Consider the following 19,753-nt stretch of genomic DNA (forward strand, 5'->3'; position numbering starts at 1 on the left):
TTCACATTGTTTGTGGAATGAAACTGGGAAATTGTTTTTTGTTTTTTTTAAAATATAATAATAATAATACTTGTAATCCAACTAGTCAGACAGCTTCCAGAGCAGACTGAGTCACAGACTTGCCACTTGAATAATTCTACATCAAAAGAAGATGATAGAGACCTTTGGCATACATGTGGAGTGCAGTCACATAGTGCAAAATAGCTGAAACACCTCATGTTAAAACTGGTGAATTACATCAGACTTCTCACATGGCTTTCTTCGGATGTTTGTAGCTCAGACCAATGGCAGCAGAGAATGAGTCTATTCTGCATCATTTGGGGAATAACATAAGTGATGCAGTCTGTGGAAGAGATGCTTTAGCAGTGTAGATGGTGCCTCTGTATCAAGGGCAGATAAAGTAATACCGAGAATAATCATCTAAGAGCTTTCTTTGGAATCCAGTTGATGCAGGGTGGAGGTTCTGTTTCACCAGGAAAACTACACCACAGCTGTTTTGGCTGTGATGAATTTTGCTCAGGTAGAGAAAGTTTTTTTTTTTTAGATTGGAACACAGGAAAAATCCTCTGAGCAGGTTGGCTTCATTAAATGGAAAGAATGGAAAAGCTTCCATTCTTTCTTGGAGAAGCTTACAAATGCATTGTATAGTTGCTGCACTGCAGTAATAATTCTGTCTGCACAGTCATCTAGTTTTGTCTTTCTACAGTAAGAAAATGATTTTCCAAATCTGAGAAATCTGGTATCTCTTTTTAAAGGAATTTTGTTTCAGGAAAACTCATGTACCTTGTATAATTTAACTCACTTTGTCTAGTTACTGTCTTGTCAAAAATAGAGGATGTTAGCACTGTGTAATAAATCACACAAGAGTCATCCTTAGAAGTGTAACTCCAGTGTTGTGATTTTTGCACTGTTTTTTAAAGTTGTTATTATTATTACTCATTTATTTATTTGGAAAGTTTCAAGTCCACAATTACTTAAACAGAGGCCTTTGAAATCGTATTTCCATCTGTACTGTAAAGCAAATTTTGTTGATTTGCCCATAGGACCCTATTTGCATCTTAGTCCTGAATGATGGCGGGGGGGGGGCAGGCGATCCCCAGGTAGTTTAGAGAAAACAAACAGAGCAATTAACTAACTAACATTTCAATATCTGTACTTAGCTAGAGCCAGCAGTGTCCCAGTATTGCCATGGGAACCAGGAAGGCTCTTTTATTCATTACAAGGCTGTCTTACAGTTATCAGCTACTTCAAATTAAAAACAAGTCAATAAGTTACTGAACATTGACATTTGAGGGGTAGAGTTTATTTGAGAAGCTGACATTGCTCAAATGTTAAACTCTTTATCAAGTTAATTGAAGTAGGATTGTTCTTCAATTTTTGTATTGAACATACAATTTAAATTTGTTCCATATTATCGAGTTTGGTTCTGCATTGTGGGAAATAATAAAGGCCTAACAGAATATGGGCCTTTTTCACCACTGTTAAATTCTGTTCACTTCTATTCACTCTTGCTCAGTGCTCTGGGAAAGGTTTAACTAACAGCAAGGTAAAAAATGGGCTCTATAACCAGAATCAAATTGTATAACAGTGTGTGGTCACCTTGTGCATGGGGCAGTGATTGATTGGGGAGATAGATGCATGGACACTGGTGATCAAAAAGGTAGTTGGGTAAAAGCTCATGTGAACAACGACACCTGCAGTGGTAGGAAGCCAATGCATGCTTCTTTTGCTTGTTATGAAGTTTAGAGCATTAAAATACCCGTTTTTTTGCAATAAATAATTTCTCTTTACGACTGCAAAAAGGGAGTTTGTGTGTCTTTATTCCTCATTGCTACACTGCATGTAGTAATTTTCCTTTTCACGTCCTTCCCAGGTACACAATGCAATGAAATTGGCTTCAAAGATAATTTACACCACCAAAAAAATGGTGCTTTAATGTAAATGCAAACTAGAAGTTAGGTCTTTTTTTAATATTTGCTCTGACCTTGTAGTTTCAGTTTTACAGCAATGAGTTTCATGGATATCATAGGACCCCAAAAGTTATTACTGTGCTTGGAGTACTTCTGTGGTCTATTGCATTGCTGTGAAATGCACTCTTATTTCTCTTCTGCTTCCTATATTTATTTGAGATGAGTAATAGTGGCTTTGAGTGTTGAAATAGAAACTACAATGCTAGAATTAGATGGTTTATAATTATTTATTTCAGTGCAAAACCTTGATTTACCCTGTAAAACAGAGTCTTATGTTTGTTTTGGAGTAGTGACAGCCCTCCAGGTCATGAAATTTAAATGCAGTATCATTAGCATTCCTGTACGTGTAGACATACCAAAAGAAACCATAACACTTGGCATATTTATTGGTATCATTAAACACTTCTTTTGTCAAACTTGCACACTTGCTGAATTTCATCTTTTTTTATCTCCTATTTTTCTAGATGAACAAAAGATTTAATTCTGATGGGATTTATCTTTTTCTTGTTTACCCTATCATTAGTAGTCACCACATATAGTCATGTAAATGACCAAAGACTGTTTAAAAATCTAAATTAATAGCTTGGGAACAAGATTAGGTTTTTTGGGGTTTTTTCCACTTTTATCTTCTTAATGCACTTTTTATTCAACTTATAAAATCTCGATGTTATTCCACTCTCTCTACCCCCTCATCCTGTTTAGTTGGTGGTGTACTAGATTCAATGCTTCCTGAAATTCATTCCAGTCTTGGGTAATTTTGGTCATTCTGCTTGTTATTGAAGGTGAAGGTACAACTGACACCAAAGAAGGCTTTAAGCATTAGCACTTTATTGTTCTTTAGTACAACATTTTATACCCTTCATCTTACATGCATTACAACTGTGTGTCCTCTGTACCCTTTTTGTGATTGGTCTCATTACCTTCAGTACTGCTCACCTGTCCTACACAGTTGTAGCCCATTAGGGATGAGGCTTGGCCACAGCTCTACACCTCATTTCTACAAACTGTGTGCCTACATGTTATAATTTTTCATCCTGCCAAAATGGCAGTTTTTTTAGAAAAGATTGTGACTAAACTGTGTGGAGGTACCTGCAGGCTGGAGATACATGTTAGCTGTGAGGGTTTTCAGTTCCTGTTACATCAATGGCTAACTTCAAAGTTTGTAGATTTTGGTATGGACTCTTAAGGTAACTCCAGAGAAGACCTGCTGGGGTGAGGGTTGTCCCTGCTCGTCCCATTATCCTCCTGCCCACGGTGGTGCACATCATCACCCACAGCAAACTGCTGGCACTCCTGGTGTGGTTGTGACCATGGTGATGAAGAGGCTAGAATGGAATACTGTATTTCAGCCAGAGGGGAGCTACAGTGGTCATCTAGTCCAGCTGCCTGACCAAGTTACAGCCTGTTATTGAGGGCATTGCCCAGTTGCTACTGACAGTCTTGTAGCATTGCCAGCCTCTCCAGGAAGCTCGTTCCAGTGTTTGACTATCTTCTTGGTTTAAAAATGCTTCCTAATGTCCAGTCTGAGCCTGGCACAGGGCTGAACCATTCCCATGCATGCCATCACTGGATCCCACAGAGAAGAGCTCAGCACTTGCCTCCTTAGGGAGCAGGGAGGTTACCCCTCAGCCTCCTTCCATCCAGTTAGATAAGCCCAGAGTCCTCAAGTTTTCCTTATGGGCTGTCATTCCTTTAAAGCCTTTTCATCAGCTTTGTTGCTCTTCTGAACGCATTCAAGCACCTTCATTCACATCTTAAATTAAGAGGTTGTGGGAGTGTGGTGTTTGTTTTGTTTTTTTGGAAGCAGACATGTTGCTGGTAGTGGTGGTTGTTGCTATAGGACAGTGAAAGCACAGCGCGAACCACTGCTACTTAAGGTGAAAAAAGAGAGTGTTTATTTTCTGACTCCAGCATTTATACTTTTCCAAAGGTGACAGTGGATTGGAGAGTGAATGTGCCACCCCTCCAAAGACATTGGACAAATTACTAGTACATCAAGTTTCTCCACCTTTATGAAGGAATGCAAAACAATAGGTTGTTTACAGAAAGTTGTGTGAGAAAATTCCCTAACAGAATGTAAACTCAGAAGGCTTTAGAAAATTTTAAGAATCAGGGTGACAGGTGGTGTTAGGTAAGACACTCTTGACACTGCACTTACAGAGGAATGTGTTTTTGTTATGTTCATGCAGCCGATGGCAAAGATCTGCCTTCTCTGACTTGTTGGGATACTCCCCTGTGATAATTCCTCACATTTACAATTACATTCAGAGATGCTGATTTTTGTAGCTAAATTTTAATTTTTAATCACTCTCACAGGAGCATGGAAATGTGTGCAGGATGATGCTAGACAGGTTCCACACAGGTGCTAGGCTTCTGCTGCTCTTTTGATTTGCCTCATTGCTTCCTAGTGATTCCACGGACTCCATGGAGAGAAATCCCTTTGCTCTTGTGTGTGTTCATGCAGACACTTTTGCTCAAGTCTTGTGACTATCTCTTGTATGCACTTGGCTTCTGGTTCACTCAGTTCTTTGTGGAGGGGAGACCTCGCTTCCCTGTTGCTCCATAAGATAGCCTTTTGAACTCAGTGGTTAGTCCTGGCATGTTTTTTTGTTTGATTTTAATACTTGATTAAACAAATGCCTGGGGCTGGGTTGGGGTGTTGTTCTGCAAATATTTGGAACGTGACCTGAGGGAAGCACTACAACTGAGATGGATGGAATAAATACAACCTATTTCTCAGGACATTGTGAAGGGTGTGGATGAGAAGAATGGTTGGCTGCCAAAAGATAGTTTTGAGAATATTATATTTTCCACTGCAGGCTTGAAGGTTAACTTGCTTTTAATTTATTTGTGGAGCAGTTAGTTGATCCTTGAGCTGCTGTAGAGATGTGGGTATTGCACTGTTGTGATGTATTTTGGCATCACTGTTTATGAAGCAGGCCAGGAAAACAGTGCACAGGTATTTGCAGTTGGGTTATGAAGGTTATAGTCAGGCCAAATAAACTTCTCTAGTTTTCCAGCTGCTTTTTGATGGAGTCTGTTTCTCAACCAAATTTTGAATTATGACTTTTTGTAAATTAGACATGGATGTTCACAGGATTTTTTGCAGGTTAGGAAGGTGGTTCTGACTGTTTGTGATAAATGTTTGTCTTTCAGGAGGAGCAACTGTACTGAGTAATTTAACTGCGTAATCAGTAGAATGTTTTTCTGACCTATTTCTATAGGCTGATGACAACAGTAATGGCTGCTGTTTCTATGTGAACATTGTTATCCATGTTGATTTTGACAACCTCTTAGTCTTTTTCATCTCTAAGGAAAAGTGAGGTGATGGAAAATTTTCCTTGGTTTTGACAAACAGACATCCTAAAATTATGAGGAGACAATAATTGGATATTTCTTCCTTTTCTAATTTAGGTGGCTTATTTTTAAATTTTTTTGCCTGATTTCATTTTTAAGAAAGGAGAGTTTTTCATTGTGAATCTACACGTGCAGGTTTTTAAATACAAATAGTCTTCAAAGCATTTGTGTTCTGAGAAGATCCTTAACAAAGCTATGAGGAGAAATACTTTATGGCTTATAAGATGTCTAGGGCAGAGTGTAACAGATTAGTCTGCCAAAGCTGATGGCTAACTGATGGGCAAGAAGCCATGGATTTGTGTCTGGTGATACAAGCCTGTATTTGCATGGCATTTGCTGGGTTTGAACCATAGACTGAGCAACAGTCTTCACTTGTAGAGTACAGCAGACCAGATAGTCCAGTGGAAAAAAATCCTGGTCTTTCCGCTGGGAATAACAAATCTCTGTATTATGTTTTGCTCACTGAATGTGTAAGGCAAGCAGAGAATCCTTTTATTCTATTTTTACCTCTATTCTTTATAGGAAAAAGAGTTATGAGTGGACCAACTTCAAAGACAGACTTTATTTTCTTTTCTTAATTGTCATAGAGGAAGTAAACCACTATGTATGCAAATTGGTGCTGCTTTAGTTAATGAGAAACCTCAGATTTCAACCCGAATGTGGTGTAAAAGTGTGGAGGAAGCACAGCTGTGGATTGGAAGGGTGATGTGTTATGATTGGGTATGCCTAATTGTTCACATTATTTTAACCTGTTTTACTGTTGTTAAACCTTAAAACTGTAGTCACTGACTTCTTGGTTGGAGGTTTGAACTGGTGTTAGCATTAAAAATTTAAATCAGGGAGGGATTATTTTAGTCATCTCCTAAACTAAGGAGTACAGTTGATGTTCTTGAGCAAGTTGCATTTATGGAGGTTGTTACTGAACATCCTCTTCTTGAAAGTAATTGCAAATGAAGTAATTATTGCAAATTAAGTACACTTTTATAAGCATTCAAAGTGGCTTCAGGTTAGTATTTGAAGAATAAAGCAATATAAATCACAGAAGCTGTCTGAGGGACTTCTGGGGAATAGCTTTTGATGTTTCAATGGTTAGTAATAGCACATAGAAGATCTGATGCTTATTTCTATATTATGTTGTAGTTCTTAATTATAAATTAATAGCAGAGCTATCTGAAGTGGTGTTACTTTGGTTCCTTGATAGAAAACCTCTTGAGGGTAGAACCTCGCAGTCTGTGTTTTCTGAATATAACCTGAATTGTGAAAAAAACCAACACTTGTTGGTTAAATAGGGATTATGAAACGCAATTAGCAAATATAATAATTATCTTTGTAACTGCAGAAAGCAATGACAGAGAGAGTGGAGGCAGGGAGAGGGATATGCTTTCTGTCTTAAATAATGATAGTGTTTGACAGGAAGAGGCCTTTTGATATTATGATGAAATGGCAGTGTGCTAAAAAACTCCACACACTTTTCTTGTTAATGTAAGGTATTCCTTATAGTTTTGCAATTAGATAAACTTCTTTCAGTCCTCTTTACTCTGCTATCAAAATCCTTTTTGAGTGTCCCAGAAATGGTATAAATGGCATCCAGCATGCCATGTGGATGTGCACCTCTCCTCAAATGAATGTGTTAAATTGCCAGACAGGAAAGCAAAGGCATCTGTGCTACCTCTTAGCATGGAAAGGAAACAGATTCCCTATATCTTAGTTTCCTAATGCTTACATGATTTTTTTTGTCCATGTATTGTATGTAATTCAACATTTTGACATGAAATAAATACTTTTAATTACTATTTTCTCTAAAACCAAACAGAAAAATATTATGAAACACCTACTTCATGAAGACAGGCTCCTGTAATTAAATTATGCTATTCAGGTGGCCTCACTAAGACTGACTTTGTTTTGTCCTAAGTTGACCAGTCTGAGGAGAAAACAGATTAATTATGTCCCTCTTCTTTCCATATCCAAAGCAGTTACATACCCTGTATGTAATGATACAGAGTTGTTTTCTGATTTCAGTCTTTAGTGTTGGTTATGTTTTCTTTTCTCAAATATCCCCACCTGTGAGAGTGTGCAAAATACTGAAAGCCTATCCTTGAAAGGTGTTTTGAATTTGTTTTCTTTAAAACAATGTTTTAAACACTTCATAATTTTATCTGGTTGTAAGAAGGAAGTGTATCAGAGGATTGTGCAGGAAGATGCACTCATCTGGAGGTAAAATGAGTCTTGATGTGACCAGCAATTAATTCATTCACATGTTTAAAATGTTCTGATAACATGTGTGGGACAAATCACTTATCACTGTGTAAGTTTTACTAATGTTTTAGTCTCCTGCTTTTTTTTTTTTTGAGTTTTTAATCTTTGTGTAAGTGTATGTATTTTACAGAAAGTGCTACATTTCCCCATCTTTCCCCAAAAATACTGCTGTCCAGTCCCCTTTGTGATCAAACTGCTGTTCAATGTTTCTTAAAATAAGTAATATTTAATGAGATTTCATATTATCAGGAACTTGTACCATATAGCAATCCCTTGAAATGAGTTAGCTAAATTTTATCTTCTATTTTTGGCTTTTATTTTGGTTAAACTCAGCAGTGTTAGGCTTACAGTTGGACTCAATCTTAAAATCTCATTCAACCTAAATGAATCTTTGATTCTATGATCTAAATACTTTTGTTTTATGATTTTGAGTAAAAAAATCGAAAATCTGCCGCATTGGGACTACTGTGTGCTTTATTAATTTACTAAAGATCTCATTTGGAGGAGCAGATTGGGATTATAGAGTTCTCATCCACACATCATCTGTGGAATGACTCACTTCCATTTTTATTAAAATTTTGATAGGGTTATGTTGCATGTGTAAAGAAAAAGAAAATAATTAACTTGAGGGATATTTTGCATATTGTTATAGAGTTGCTCTCCAAAGTTTCTGAAGGTATTAGAAGGAGTAAGCATCTGATACTTTTCCTGATCAAGGCAAGCCAAGGCAAGGTGTGATCCCAGTTATTGGAAAATTCTCTAATTACCCAGTGGAACAACAGTGATAGTTGACTCTTTAATTGTACAGAATGTACTTGTTGCACAGGAGAAGAGAAATTGAGATAGTAAAGGAAAGTCTTGGCCAGCTGTGATTGCAGTAACAAGTTAACATCTTATGAAAACAGGACAAGAAATGTTCTCCTTTCTCTTAAAAAAACCTCTAAACAAAACCTTGGTTTAATTTTGACATTTTCGCTTTCAGTGAGAATCCAATGGATAGTTAGATGTTCACTCTCACAATGTTTCTTAGTATGGACTTTGGGGTTTTTTTAGAACTATAAAGATATATAAAATTTATTAAATATATATATTTAATATATAAAATTCATACAATATATTAATAACAATATTATTAATACATATTATTTATAAAATATTATAAACTATAATATTAATTATATTTACACATATTAAACATATATAATATATTAAATATATAAAATTCATTAAATCTTTTTTGTGTTTAAACAAAAAGTTAAATTAATATCCTGGGTCTGCGTATCTCCTATGATACCATAAATCTGGTTATGGTATCATAATTTTTTCTTTTTTTTTTTTTTTGTGAATTTTTTTCTTCTTTTTTTTGTGAATTTTTAAAATGTTTTAAATTTTCCTCTTGAGAAGCCTTCTAGCTAAGAGATTAAAAGTTAAAAACAGATATTTAAACTGAAATGAATACTCTGCTGCACCTTGTTACTCTTTCATTTAGTTGTTGGTAAACCCCTCCCCCACATTATAACTGGTATACTTGCAAAATTAAACTTCTATAACTGTGCTGCAACTGTGCTTGTTGTTCTGTGTTTAGCCCACATTGGTAAAAAGACAGTTTTGGGCCACAAAACAGTTTGGTTATGTGTGGCTGCAGCTCTCTGGCTAAAGAGAGCAGCACTTAACTTACCCACGCCTTTCTGGGAAAGGCTGTGAGAAGATCAGAGAAAAGAATGATAAACAATTCTTATCTTCACTTGCTGCACCTGTTGTTGTGAACAGTGGAATGTATTATGGAGATTTGTTTATCAAAGGGTGGTTTCTTGATTAGCCAGTGGTGATGATGTTTGGATTGGTGGACCAATTAGGTCCAGGTGTATCATAACTGTCTATAAAAGCAATGGGTTTCTTAATAATAATACTATAATAAAGAAGTTGATCAGCCTTCTGAGAATCATGGAGCCAATGCTAATTGATACCTGGCCGGGGGCCTGCGGCAACAGTTAAGCTTTAAAATCTGAATGTAATCTGAATTTCTGTGAACACCCCATTTACATTTCTCACATCTCCCTGAATAAAAAATATTGGTCTTTGCAGCAATAGGTGGATGAGCCTGGAGTTTGTCTCAGACTTGCTTGATGTGTTGCTGCTTTGGCTGGACTAAAATGTCAAATGTGAGATTAAAACTTTTCTTCTCCTTCCAGGTGCCTGCTGATGGAAATGCAGGGCTGCTGGCAGAACCTCAGATTGCCATGTTCTGTGGCAAACTCAACATGCATATGAACGTGCAGAATGGAAAGTGGGAATCAGACCCCTCTGGCACCAAGACCTGCATTGGGACGAAAGAAGGGATTCTTCAGTACTGCCAGGAAGTAAGTGATGTCTCAGGAATAACTGTAGTGTTTTTTCTTTCAAAGGTGTAAGTGCAGGCTTGTGCACTTTTATCAGTCTGTAGGGAATCTTCCCTCTTTTGCTCCATTGCCTTCCTGAAGAGGTTCTCTCTAGCACCTGTTAAAACTTCAGGAATTGGTTGCTGAGGGAGTCACTGGGAGTGTTGGAAAGCTTTGTCTCTCTTTTACCATTGTGGGATAATTTTTGTATAGTATGTGTGCAATGGACTTCTTTCTTCTAAAGTGTTTTGAATAAACCTGAGGTGGAAATTTATTATTTAAAATGCCCTTGGGCTTTTTGGACTGATTTGGAAAGGTCAGCTGTAACATGACTTCTGTTGTTCTGCCACTGAAATGCACTTTTGCAGTCCAGAGTTAATGGCCTCTGCTGCACACAGAACCATTTAGAGTTTCTTAATAGAAAAGCTTCCCCTACAGATGAAGTCACAATCCCTGATTTCATATTTGAGAGCAGAAGCTTCTTACCCACTTGCATATATCCTAAGAACATGTGGATCTAATTTTGTTTTGTCTCCGTGATGTGATAGTACAATAACCTTGTGCCAGTGTGTGACAGTTTGAAAAGAAAATGTGTTATTTCATGCAGTGGAACAAAAGGGCATGGTTTGAGTTGCCTTAGTTCTTACATTTACTATGCAACCTCTTTTTTTCTTTTTTATTAATTTTTTTCCTTTTTTTTTCCTTTTTTTCCTTTTTTCCCTTTTTTTCCTTTTTTTCCTTTTTTCCTTTTTTCCCTTTTTTTCCTTTTTTTCCTTTTTTCCTTTTTTTCCTTTTTTTCCTTTTTTTCCTTTTTTTCCTTTTTTTCCTTTTTTTCCTTTTTTTTTTTTCCTTTTTTCCTTTTTTTCCTTTTTTCCTTTTTTTCCTTTTTTTCCTTTTTTTCCTTTTTTTCCTTTTTTTCCTTTTTTTCCTTTTTTTCCTTTTTTTTTTTTTCCTTTTTTTCCTTTTTTTCCTTTTTTTTCCTTTTTTTTCCTTTTTTTTCCTTTTTTTCCCTTTTTTCCCTTTTTCCCTTTTTCCCTTTTTTCCTTTTTTCCTTTTTTCCTTTTTTCCTTTTTTCCTTTTTTCCTTTTTTCCTTTTTTCCTTTTTTCCTTTTTTCCTTTTTTCCTTTTTTCCTTTTTTCCTTTTTTCCTTTTTTCCTTTTTCCTGTGAATGCTATTGCATATTTCCATAGCAGTAACTGCTTTGTTTCCTAAATGTCAAACCAGTTCCTGTGAAACCATTTCTTTAGAAAGCAAGAGAATTTATTTTTCAGATCTATGTTCTCTTGGCATCTTCATTCTTGTCCTTTCACCCATTGATTGTTCTTTCTAGGTTTTGCAGTGATTTATTCAGTTTTTATTGCATTTGAACAAAATATTCACTGTAAGGGTGATATTGTAATGGCAATTTAAATTGATTCTTCTTCAGTAGCTTTCACTCTTTACTAAGAAAATTGCTTTGTGAAATTCATATTTTTGTTTCTCACTAACAAAAATAACTAACCTGCCCTAACCTATCCTACTATTACTGTTTCAAAGATTTCCTGTGGTTTTCTGTTGTCTTCTTTGATTTATCTAAAGCAAGTTGATTTATGCATAATGAAAGTATTTAGGGTGAGGAAAGAAATTAGAAAAGAAGAGCATCAGTAAGTAAAAATGCATCAGTGACTTAAGGTAGTAAGTCTATCTGAAGGTACAGAAATAAATATGTGAATTATGGAAGTAGGACTAGAAAATTTGGGAGCTTTTAAGGCATGAGTATCTCAGTATGTTGGGGGGTTCAACCACAAATGCTGCTGGCAGAGAAGGATTCTGGAATAAGGTCTTAAGAGTGTAACCATCAACTGACTGACTGTTGGGTGATTTTGAAATGTGGTGGGCAGAGCACAGAGTTCGGAAGTGCACAGACTATGGAAGGACTTGTATTTCTCCTGCAGAGATGTAGTGTGAACCTCGAGATTCTCATTGTTTCCTCTTTTGGTCACTGCCAGCTTAGGTGGATTTTGAAGATTTGATCCAGGAAGTAGCAGTAGAGGAGCACTGTCGAGCAGAAAGGGAGGAACAGGCAATAAACAGAACCACCTATATGTTCTAAAGATTAATGTTGCTTGTTTTTGCTTTACTTCTTTTGAGTGGGAGCTCAGTGCATCTGTCAGAGTTCGTATTTGGACCACACATCACACAGTTTAAATACGGCAATGCTCAGACAATAGATTGCTTTATTTGAAAGGAAATGAAAGATTTTTGAATGCTGCTTCCCAGCTTCCTTGAATTCAGTTTAATCCTGAACTCATAGGATGTGGTTCTGGAAGCATATCTCCACATTTTCTTGTGTTCAATATAAGCTGATGACTTCTCTTTTTTCCTTTTTTCTTTTTCTTTTTTTTTTATGTCACAAATATAAATATATAAATATAAAATTTTCTTGGGCAGAATGAAATGCTGTATACATAAGTACAATTTATTAGTGGTTCCTTTTTTGTCAAAGTGTGCTTTTGGAGTTACTGAATATGCAGAGTAGGAAGTTAATTTAGGTGTGCTTCATTCCCTGTGTGAAGGGAAAGAGTATTCAGGTGGAAGCCATTGGGGTATGTTTATTATATTAGCAATTTTGAGCAGCTACTGTGTGCAGAATTTTATGTCTATTAGTTAGAATACATGAGTTCCTTGAAGGATTGAAATTATTTTACCATTTGTGTTGAACCCCCTGTCCAAAATGAATTGTAAAAGTCACAGCTGGCAAAAAAATTATTTTGTCTAATGCATGTTTTTTTCCCCCACTTAGTTTCATTTGGCAATGCCTACTTCCATTCTAAGTATGCATGTAACTGTTTGTTGGCTTTTTTCCTTTCCTGCAAGACCAAGCCACAGCTATAATAAAGTAAGTTTGGGTCTGGATATTGTGAGGATGAATTAAACCTGAGAGTTTGGAGATCTAGTGCACTTTGTAATCAGCAGCTGGCTTGCTTTGCAATCTTTAGCTAGATGCCTAGAGTAGCTTTCAGATGTAAAGTGAATGTTGGCTTTGGGAGGTGTTTCACTTGGCTTTCATGACTGCTTGGTTTCTTTTGTAAAGTCATTACACATGTCCATTTTCTTTTTAAACATCACTGGGATGCATGACTATTTTTGGCCAGTGTGTATTTCTTACAAAAATCCTTCCCAGAAATAACAAAATTATAAATGCATGTTACTACATTCTTAAGTGTTATCTTTGTGTTACATGGAGCAGAAAATAGTAGGGTAAATTCCTGTAATAGATAATTCATTATAACTATTGACAGAACACTGTTGACATTTCTGATCTCTAACCACAATGCTTCCAGAAATTGTTACTTTGTGATTTTCTCAAATCCCCTGGTTTTGTGTCATGTATTTAGGTATATTGCTTGTGAAACCCAAAAACCACTTTTAGCCAGGCCCAGTACAACCTGGGGTATGACCATACTAAAGTTTTGACATTATTTCACCCCACAATCCCCAGATGTCCCCTGTTTTGTACATGGGCCAAAAGGACCACCAAATGACTGGCCCATCTCTTTTTTATTTAGTTGTTTCACTTCCTTTTGTCATCATGTCTGATAATCCTACTGTGCTTGTTGTCCTGGGGGCTACTTCAGGCAGCCCTGATGGCAGCAGTTCCTTCCCTCTAGTCTTTGTCTTCCTGCTAAAGAGTTTGCTAAACTGCCAGTGATTGCAAGGTTTTTGAAAAGAGAAAAATTGTTTGGTCTGTTTTTTTCTGAAAATTTGTGGCACAATGACAATGGTCTTACTGCTTGGATAATGGTTTCTCTCCGTTATCTTATCATTCTCTCAATTTCTTATCATTTTCATTGTAATAGAAATTGTTTTTATCTAGACTGCATAATGTGCCTTTTCTAGTTTCTCAAAGCGAATAGCCACAGTATTGAAGGTGAAAATTAATTTTAAACCTGCACTACTTGAAATTCAGCAGTCTAAAAAGCCATAAATTTTGCTCTGAGGAAAATGATCCATTTAATGAAAGGGGAAGCATACAGATTTTTGGCAGCACAGAATGTCCTTAAAAACAAATGACATTTTCAACAGAAATGGGTGTTGGTATATTCTGAGATGTCTACAGTCATGCTTAAAAGTTTGACTGAATGGTATCTTAGTAGTCTTTGCACTGATTATTGAGGTCTTAGGTTTTATTTAGTTTTTGGTCCACAGCAAAGGTTGAACTAGTTTACTCTTTCTGCCAGTGCTTAAATTTGATTTCCTTGAAAATAGAGGATTACCACTGATGGTATATTTATCCTGCAGTTAAACCTTAGTATACTCCCCTTCTTGAGAAGGAAGGTTGGGATTTTTAGCCCTGACTGTAGTCTACCATGGAAATATATTTCAAATCAAGTGACTCATAAGACTTGGAGCATATGTTGCAAAATGTTTCCTGTCTTTCTTTTGTTGATAATAAAAAATCTTCCCTCTTGTTTTTCCCTGCACTGATTTTTTTTTGCATGTCTCGAAATGAAATGAAGAAATAAGGACTTTTTCAAAGAGTGCTTCTGCTTTGAGGCTGAGGGAGGAAAAAGGATGAAAAGGGATGAGGATTGTCTGCATAAATAAATATTTAGGTAAACATGTACTGCAGCATTTAATGAAACTGCAATGCTGCATTTACCTGTAGATTAATTTTTAATTTCACAGATATGATGGACAAGATTAATCAATGAGTTCCATCAGAATAATATTCGTGCCAATGATATAAAATTTCAGTAGCCAAACCGAATTTTATATTTTATATATTTCATTTTAAAGCAAGCAAGCAGCGTTGGGTGGCCGGGAAGTCACCGTTCCACTAACGGTGTACACCACTTACAGGTTCAGCAATGTATATCTATTGTTTTTAAGCCCACAAAGCATTTTCCAGTGTGCTTGTGTTAGTCCGAATCAGCAAATATTAATAAGCTGGAATCAGCAATTTCATGATCTTTCCAGGTGGTTGATGGCTTCCATTCCTGCTCATGGTCATCTGGAGGGAGGCCCTTCACTAGGCTCTGCTAAATAATTTTAATCTCGTACAAGTGCATCAAGTTTTTTATTATACATAAGCATTTAATCACTTTGTTGCAATATCTCTTAGGTTTACCAGAGCTTCCTCTATTTCATTCTAAGCATCATTCAGTTTTGCCACCTCATCTCTTGACTCTACTATACTTCTATTTTCTTTTCCAATGTTTTATTTGGCTATTCAGTCAGAAAGTTTCAAAACTGTTCTTTGTACCTTAAGTAAAGAAAAATCTGTTATAAATATATAGCTGTTATGTTTCAGCCATTTTGAAGAGGATAGAGAAACTATTTGCAAAAGCATGTAATGACAGGATAAGAGGTAGTGGCTCCAAACTGACAGAGTAAATTTATATTAGACATATGAGGGTGGTGAGGCGCTGGCACAGGTTGCCCAGAGAAACCAGAGAATAGGTGACAAGTTTTGTGTCATGTTCCATATTTTTTTTATTGTCCCCATCCCCTTTTGGATGGCTTTAGAGCTTCCCTGTGCTATAGCTTGTTATTGTTTTAATCTTACCTTTAATGGCCCCAGGTTGGATGTGGGAAGTATTTCTTGATTTCTGGGACATTCCTTTTTTTTCCCCAAGCATTTACAATTACTGCTTTCTAATTTCTAATTCCTACAGCAGTATTATCATCCAGTTAACCTTTATCCAGTTAAAATTATTATGTAGCACTGCACTGAGGGCCTTGTACTGAGGTTCCAAATTGTTATGAATACCGGTATGGAAAGGGAAACTGTGTCTTCTCTTGAGCTGAGACAGAGCTTCTACTAGAAAAACTCTGTAGTGTTTAGAAGATGCATCACAGAATCTCTTAAACATCAGCTTTGTATTTTGTGAGTGCCAATGGCTGTTGCATATATGAACAGAAAAAAAGAACACTTATTTGTACAGTAATGACAATACCATGTTTAATTTTTTCTTCTTCTGCCCAGACATGAATATTGAAACACGAATGCAATTCATCTGGATATGAGGAAATATTATCCAATGTAATGTTTGTTTCACCAGCATAGGTTTTTTTTTTTTTTGTAAGTATCATTGTAGGTTAGAAAAGTACTAATCCCATGGAAATGTAATGATGTTCAAAATGTCCCATTCCAGCTGTGTGAAAAAACCACACAATATTTCCAAGCCAATGCAATTTATTTTTTTAATTCTTATTCTGAGCCACAGGTTTTCTTGAAGAACAGTCGTAATTAGGCATTTATAAAACATCCGATTTGTCTCTTCATTACTCATTTCCACTTGGCCTGGGAAGACATCTCTGCCAGAGCTGGGGTCAATAAATGGCTTTCTTGTAAATTCAGATTCTGAGCTTTTAAGGCACTATAAAGATCCTTCAGTTTTTTTTTTCTTTCCTTGTTTGAGCCAGTTACAAACTTTAAAAAAAATTGATATGTCTGTGAAGTTTTGCAGAGGCAAAACCACATTTGCAGGTAATGTTGCTTTTCCAAGTTCCCACACAGTTTGACCAGACTGTACATGCCATTGAACAGAGGGGAGAAAAAAAAAAAAAAAAAAAAAGAGAAAAGGATTGGATTCATCTAAGAAGGAGGAATTACATTTATGATTCTGAATAAGGAATCTAAGAGGATTTGATTAGACTAATCTTATTAATGCTAAACTTGTAATACCATGTAAGTTAATATGTGTGTATTTTTAAGTATTTCAGAGGTGATTATCATATAAACTTATTTTAAGCTATTGCTGACAGCACATCTGTGGATATGCTAACAGACAATTACTTGCTTAAGTCTGGAAAATGACTTCTAATATTTTGGAACGAGTATGGATTGGAGCCACTCTTAAGTATTGTGTGTCCTACCATTTTTGTTCCTTTAACCAAGACATTGCTCTGGTCTGGAGTTTGAAGCAATATAGAGAACTGAGGAGTCTCCCATACTCAGCCAGACTTGAAATTCCTGAATGATCCTGCTTTTGCAGACTTTTAGCTTATATGTTTTGAGCTGTTGTGTCTTCGAATCTGTAGCCAGATCTGAGATGGTCAGATTTTGCAACCTGATTTTTTAAGAGTTTCTTAGCAGGAGAGATGTTACACAGTGGTTTGGCATAATTATTGATTTTAAGCAGTCCATGCTGTTGAAGAAACAGTTGGTTTTCTTATCTCCTTCCTCCTCATTTCTTCTCTGCTAAATTTTAGCAGATGTCTGATCTTGCAGCGAGGAAGTTTAGGGAGCTGAAATGGCACAAAGCAAACCCCAGCAAACAGGAAAAGGGGGTGAGTTTTCTCTTTGTCCCTCCCCTCAGATGAGCTGGATTGGTAATGTTGGAGGAGGTGTGAGGGCAGGACTTCTTCTCATGACAGCTGACTAGAGGGTGGTTTGTTATAGTCTTTGAACACCTTTGAAGAGCAGGTTTCTAGACATTTCTAAAAGCACTACATCTTCCTGCCACTTGGTTCTGTGTGTTTTCAGAAGAACAGGTGCTGTTAATATCTGAATTTTGCCAGCAAGCTTTCTCAGGCAATAGAAAAAGACAACATGAGCAATATGAAAGCAGAAAAAGTCATAATATTATTAGGTCAAAAAGACAGATGTCAAATCAAGTCTGTAATGAAGAGCAGGCCACATGTTAATCAGAGATGAAAATGTGGATTCACAGTTTCATTTTAGCAGCAGACAACATAAGTGGAGAGAAAATGTGTTCAAAAATACCAGAATCTGTGCAGAAAATGAGAGGAAGGGCAGGTGAAAATATAGAAGTGTGGAAAAGATTGGTATTTTTAGGTAGAGTGATGACAGCAGGAAGGACAGAGGAGACTTGAAAGAATGAAAGACTGAGAAATTTTATGTAATTCAGTATCCTTGTAGTGATTATCTGATCTGAAATTTAGTTTTTGTGAGTCAGTTGCTGAACAGTTCCACATATTCCACAGACCTGCCATAAAGATGTGGAGAAAAAGCATATGGATCCTCCATCTCAAATGCAGAATCCCAATTGCTGCTGATTTTGCTGTAGCTTTGGTTTCTGCCAGGGTTTTTCAGCTGGAGTTACAGAAGGAGCATCAGTATCGCATGCTGATTTCTAAGATAAGGATTCTTTGCTGATGTTTGGCAAGCTAAAATACTGCCTTTTTCATAACACAAATGATTTTGATATTTTTAAAATAATTTATTATGTCATGTAGTTGTGTCATAGAATTTCTGGTTTATGGGGTGTCAGAGGGTCAGCCCAGTGTTTTTCACTAGGCTTCAGCAACAGAATGGTGCCAAAGTGCTTGCACTGTGCTGGAAATTAAAAACAGAAATCTGTGCAAATCCTTACACTGACTTTCCTGCTTAGATTAATCTTTGGAGAAGGAACTTCATTCTAGTTTAATGTTTGACTTTCATGAGTGCTAAAGTGTCACCACAGGTCCCCAGCCAGGTAATAATTAGCACTGACTCCATGATTGCAGAAGGCTGATCAATTGCTTTATTATCATACTCTTATACTATATTATATTATACTTATTAAGGAACTCAGTAACCCTTACAGCCAGTCCGATACAGCTTTGACCTAATTGGTCAATCAATCCAAACACCATCCAGTGTCCATTTAAGAAATCACCCTTTGCTAAACAAATCTCCATGGCACATTCCACATGTGCACAGCAGCAGGTGCAACAAGTGGAGATAAGAATTGTTTCTCATTCATTTCTCTGATCTTCTCACAGCCTTCCGCAGGAAAATGCCTGGGCAAGTCTGTGCCTGCTCTCTGTGGCCAGAGAGCTGCTGCCACACTAAAGTAAAGCTTATCTCAGTTACCTCACTAAACAACAGGAACTGCTAAGCCACCGAGCGCAGTAAAAATTGCATCAAACAATTTATTGGAGTTCGCTTGAGTTAACAAAATGAATTAAGCATTTAAATTTTAGCTTGTAGAATTATGTGCTGAATTTTTAATGTTACTTAAGAAACCTCTGCCATGGTACATGGCATAGGACAAAGCAAATTTCTTAAACGTCTTGCATAAAGAACAATACTGAGGAGACTGAGGATGCAGAGAACCCAGATAAAGGGGCTCAGCTCCTCTGTCTCCAAGCCTATCAAGACTGACAGATGTATTCAGATAAGCACCAAAGCACACGCACAAAGGGGAAAAGTTCAACCACGAGGAAGACCACAATCTTCAGCCTCAGAGACCACTGAGAGACCCCCATACGACCACCACAGCAAACCCTGCGTGCCCAGAAGGGCGTGGACCTATTTAGCCTGAGAGGCGAGGGCAGGCAGGGGCAGGGCTTGAATATGCATGAAAAGTTGTGCAATGTATGGAATATGGAACATCTTTGGGAATAAAGGTTTGGGTCAGACTGAGGCTCAGGGCGCAAGTTTTTGGAGAGATTTCTTGCTTGTGCTGGTTGCTGACATACATACCCACTTCATAACTATGTCAGGTTGTGGAGTCTATTTATTCCGTGTATCGCTTCATTACCATGGAACTTAAGAGTCTCTGAGTGGGCAGAGAGATTGGAAATGAGAACTAAAAAAATGGCAGGATGAGTGGACTGGAGAGGCAAGAGTTGGGGCGAAAGGAGTTGAAATAGTGGGTGAGTTTTGTAGCAGGAAACTCTTGAAGAGCGACTCTGTGTCTAACAGTGAAGCAGCTAAGATGTTGGAAAGAGGATGATGTATTAGATGGGCCGAAAGAAGTAGTTATAAGAGCAGTATGTGAAACTCCTAGGTGATGCTGAGGATTGACTCTGATAGCTAGTAAGGCTGGAGCTATTAAACTTGAAATGATGTTATGGATG

General features: G+C 36.9%; 1 protein-coding gene across 7 annotated transcripts in view; it reads left to right on the forward strand.

The window, feature by feature from the left end:
• Positions 1-19,753, forward strand: part of APP (amyloid beta precursor protein) — a 133,008-nt gene that overhangs the window by 23,356 nt on the left and 89,899 nt on the right. For all 7 annotated transcript variants that reach the window (XM_030260268.4, XM_030260330.4, XM_030260419.4 and 4 more), the window contains exon 2: positions 9,776-9,943. In XM_030260268.4, coding sequence (XP_030116128.4) covers positions 9,776-9,943 — 168 coding nt within the window. The remainder of the gene's footprint in view (positions 1-9,775; positions 9,944-19,753) is intronic.

Source organism: Taeniopygia guttata, chromosome 1, assembly GCF_048771995.1.
Source record: "Taeniopygia guttata chromosome 1, bTaeGut7.mat, whole genome shotgun sequence".
NCBI lineage: Eukaryota > Metazoa > Chordata > Aves > Passeriformes > Estrildidae > Taeniopygia > Taeniopygia guttata.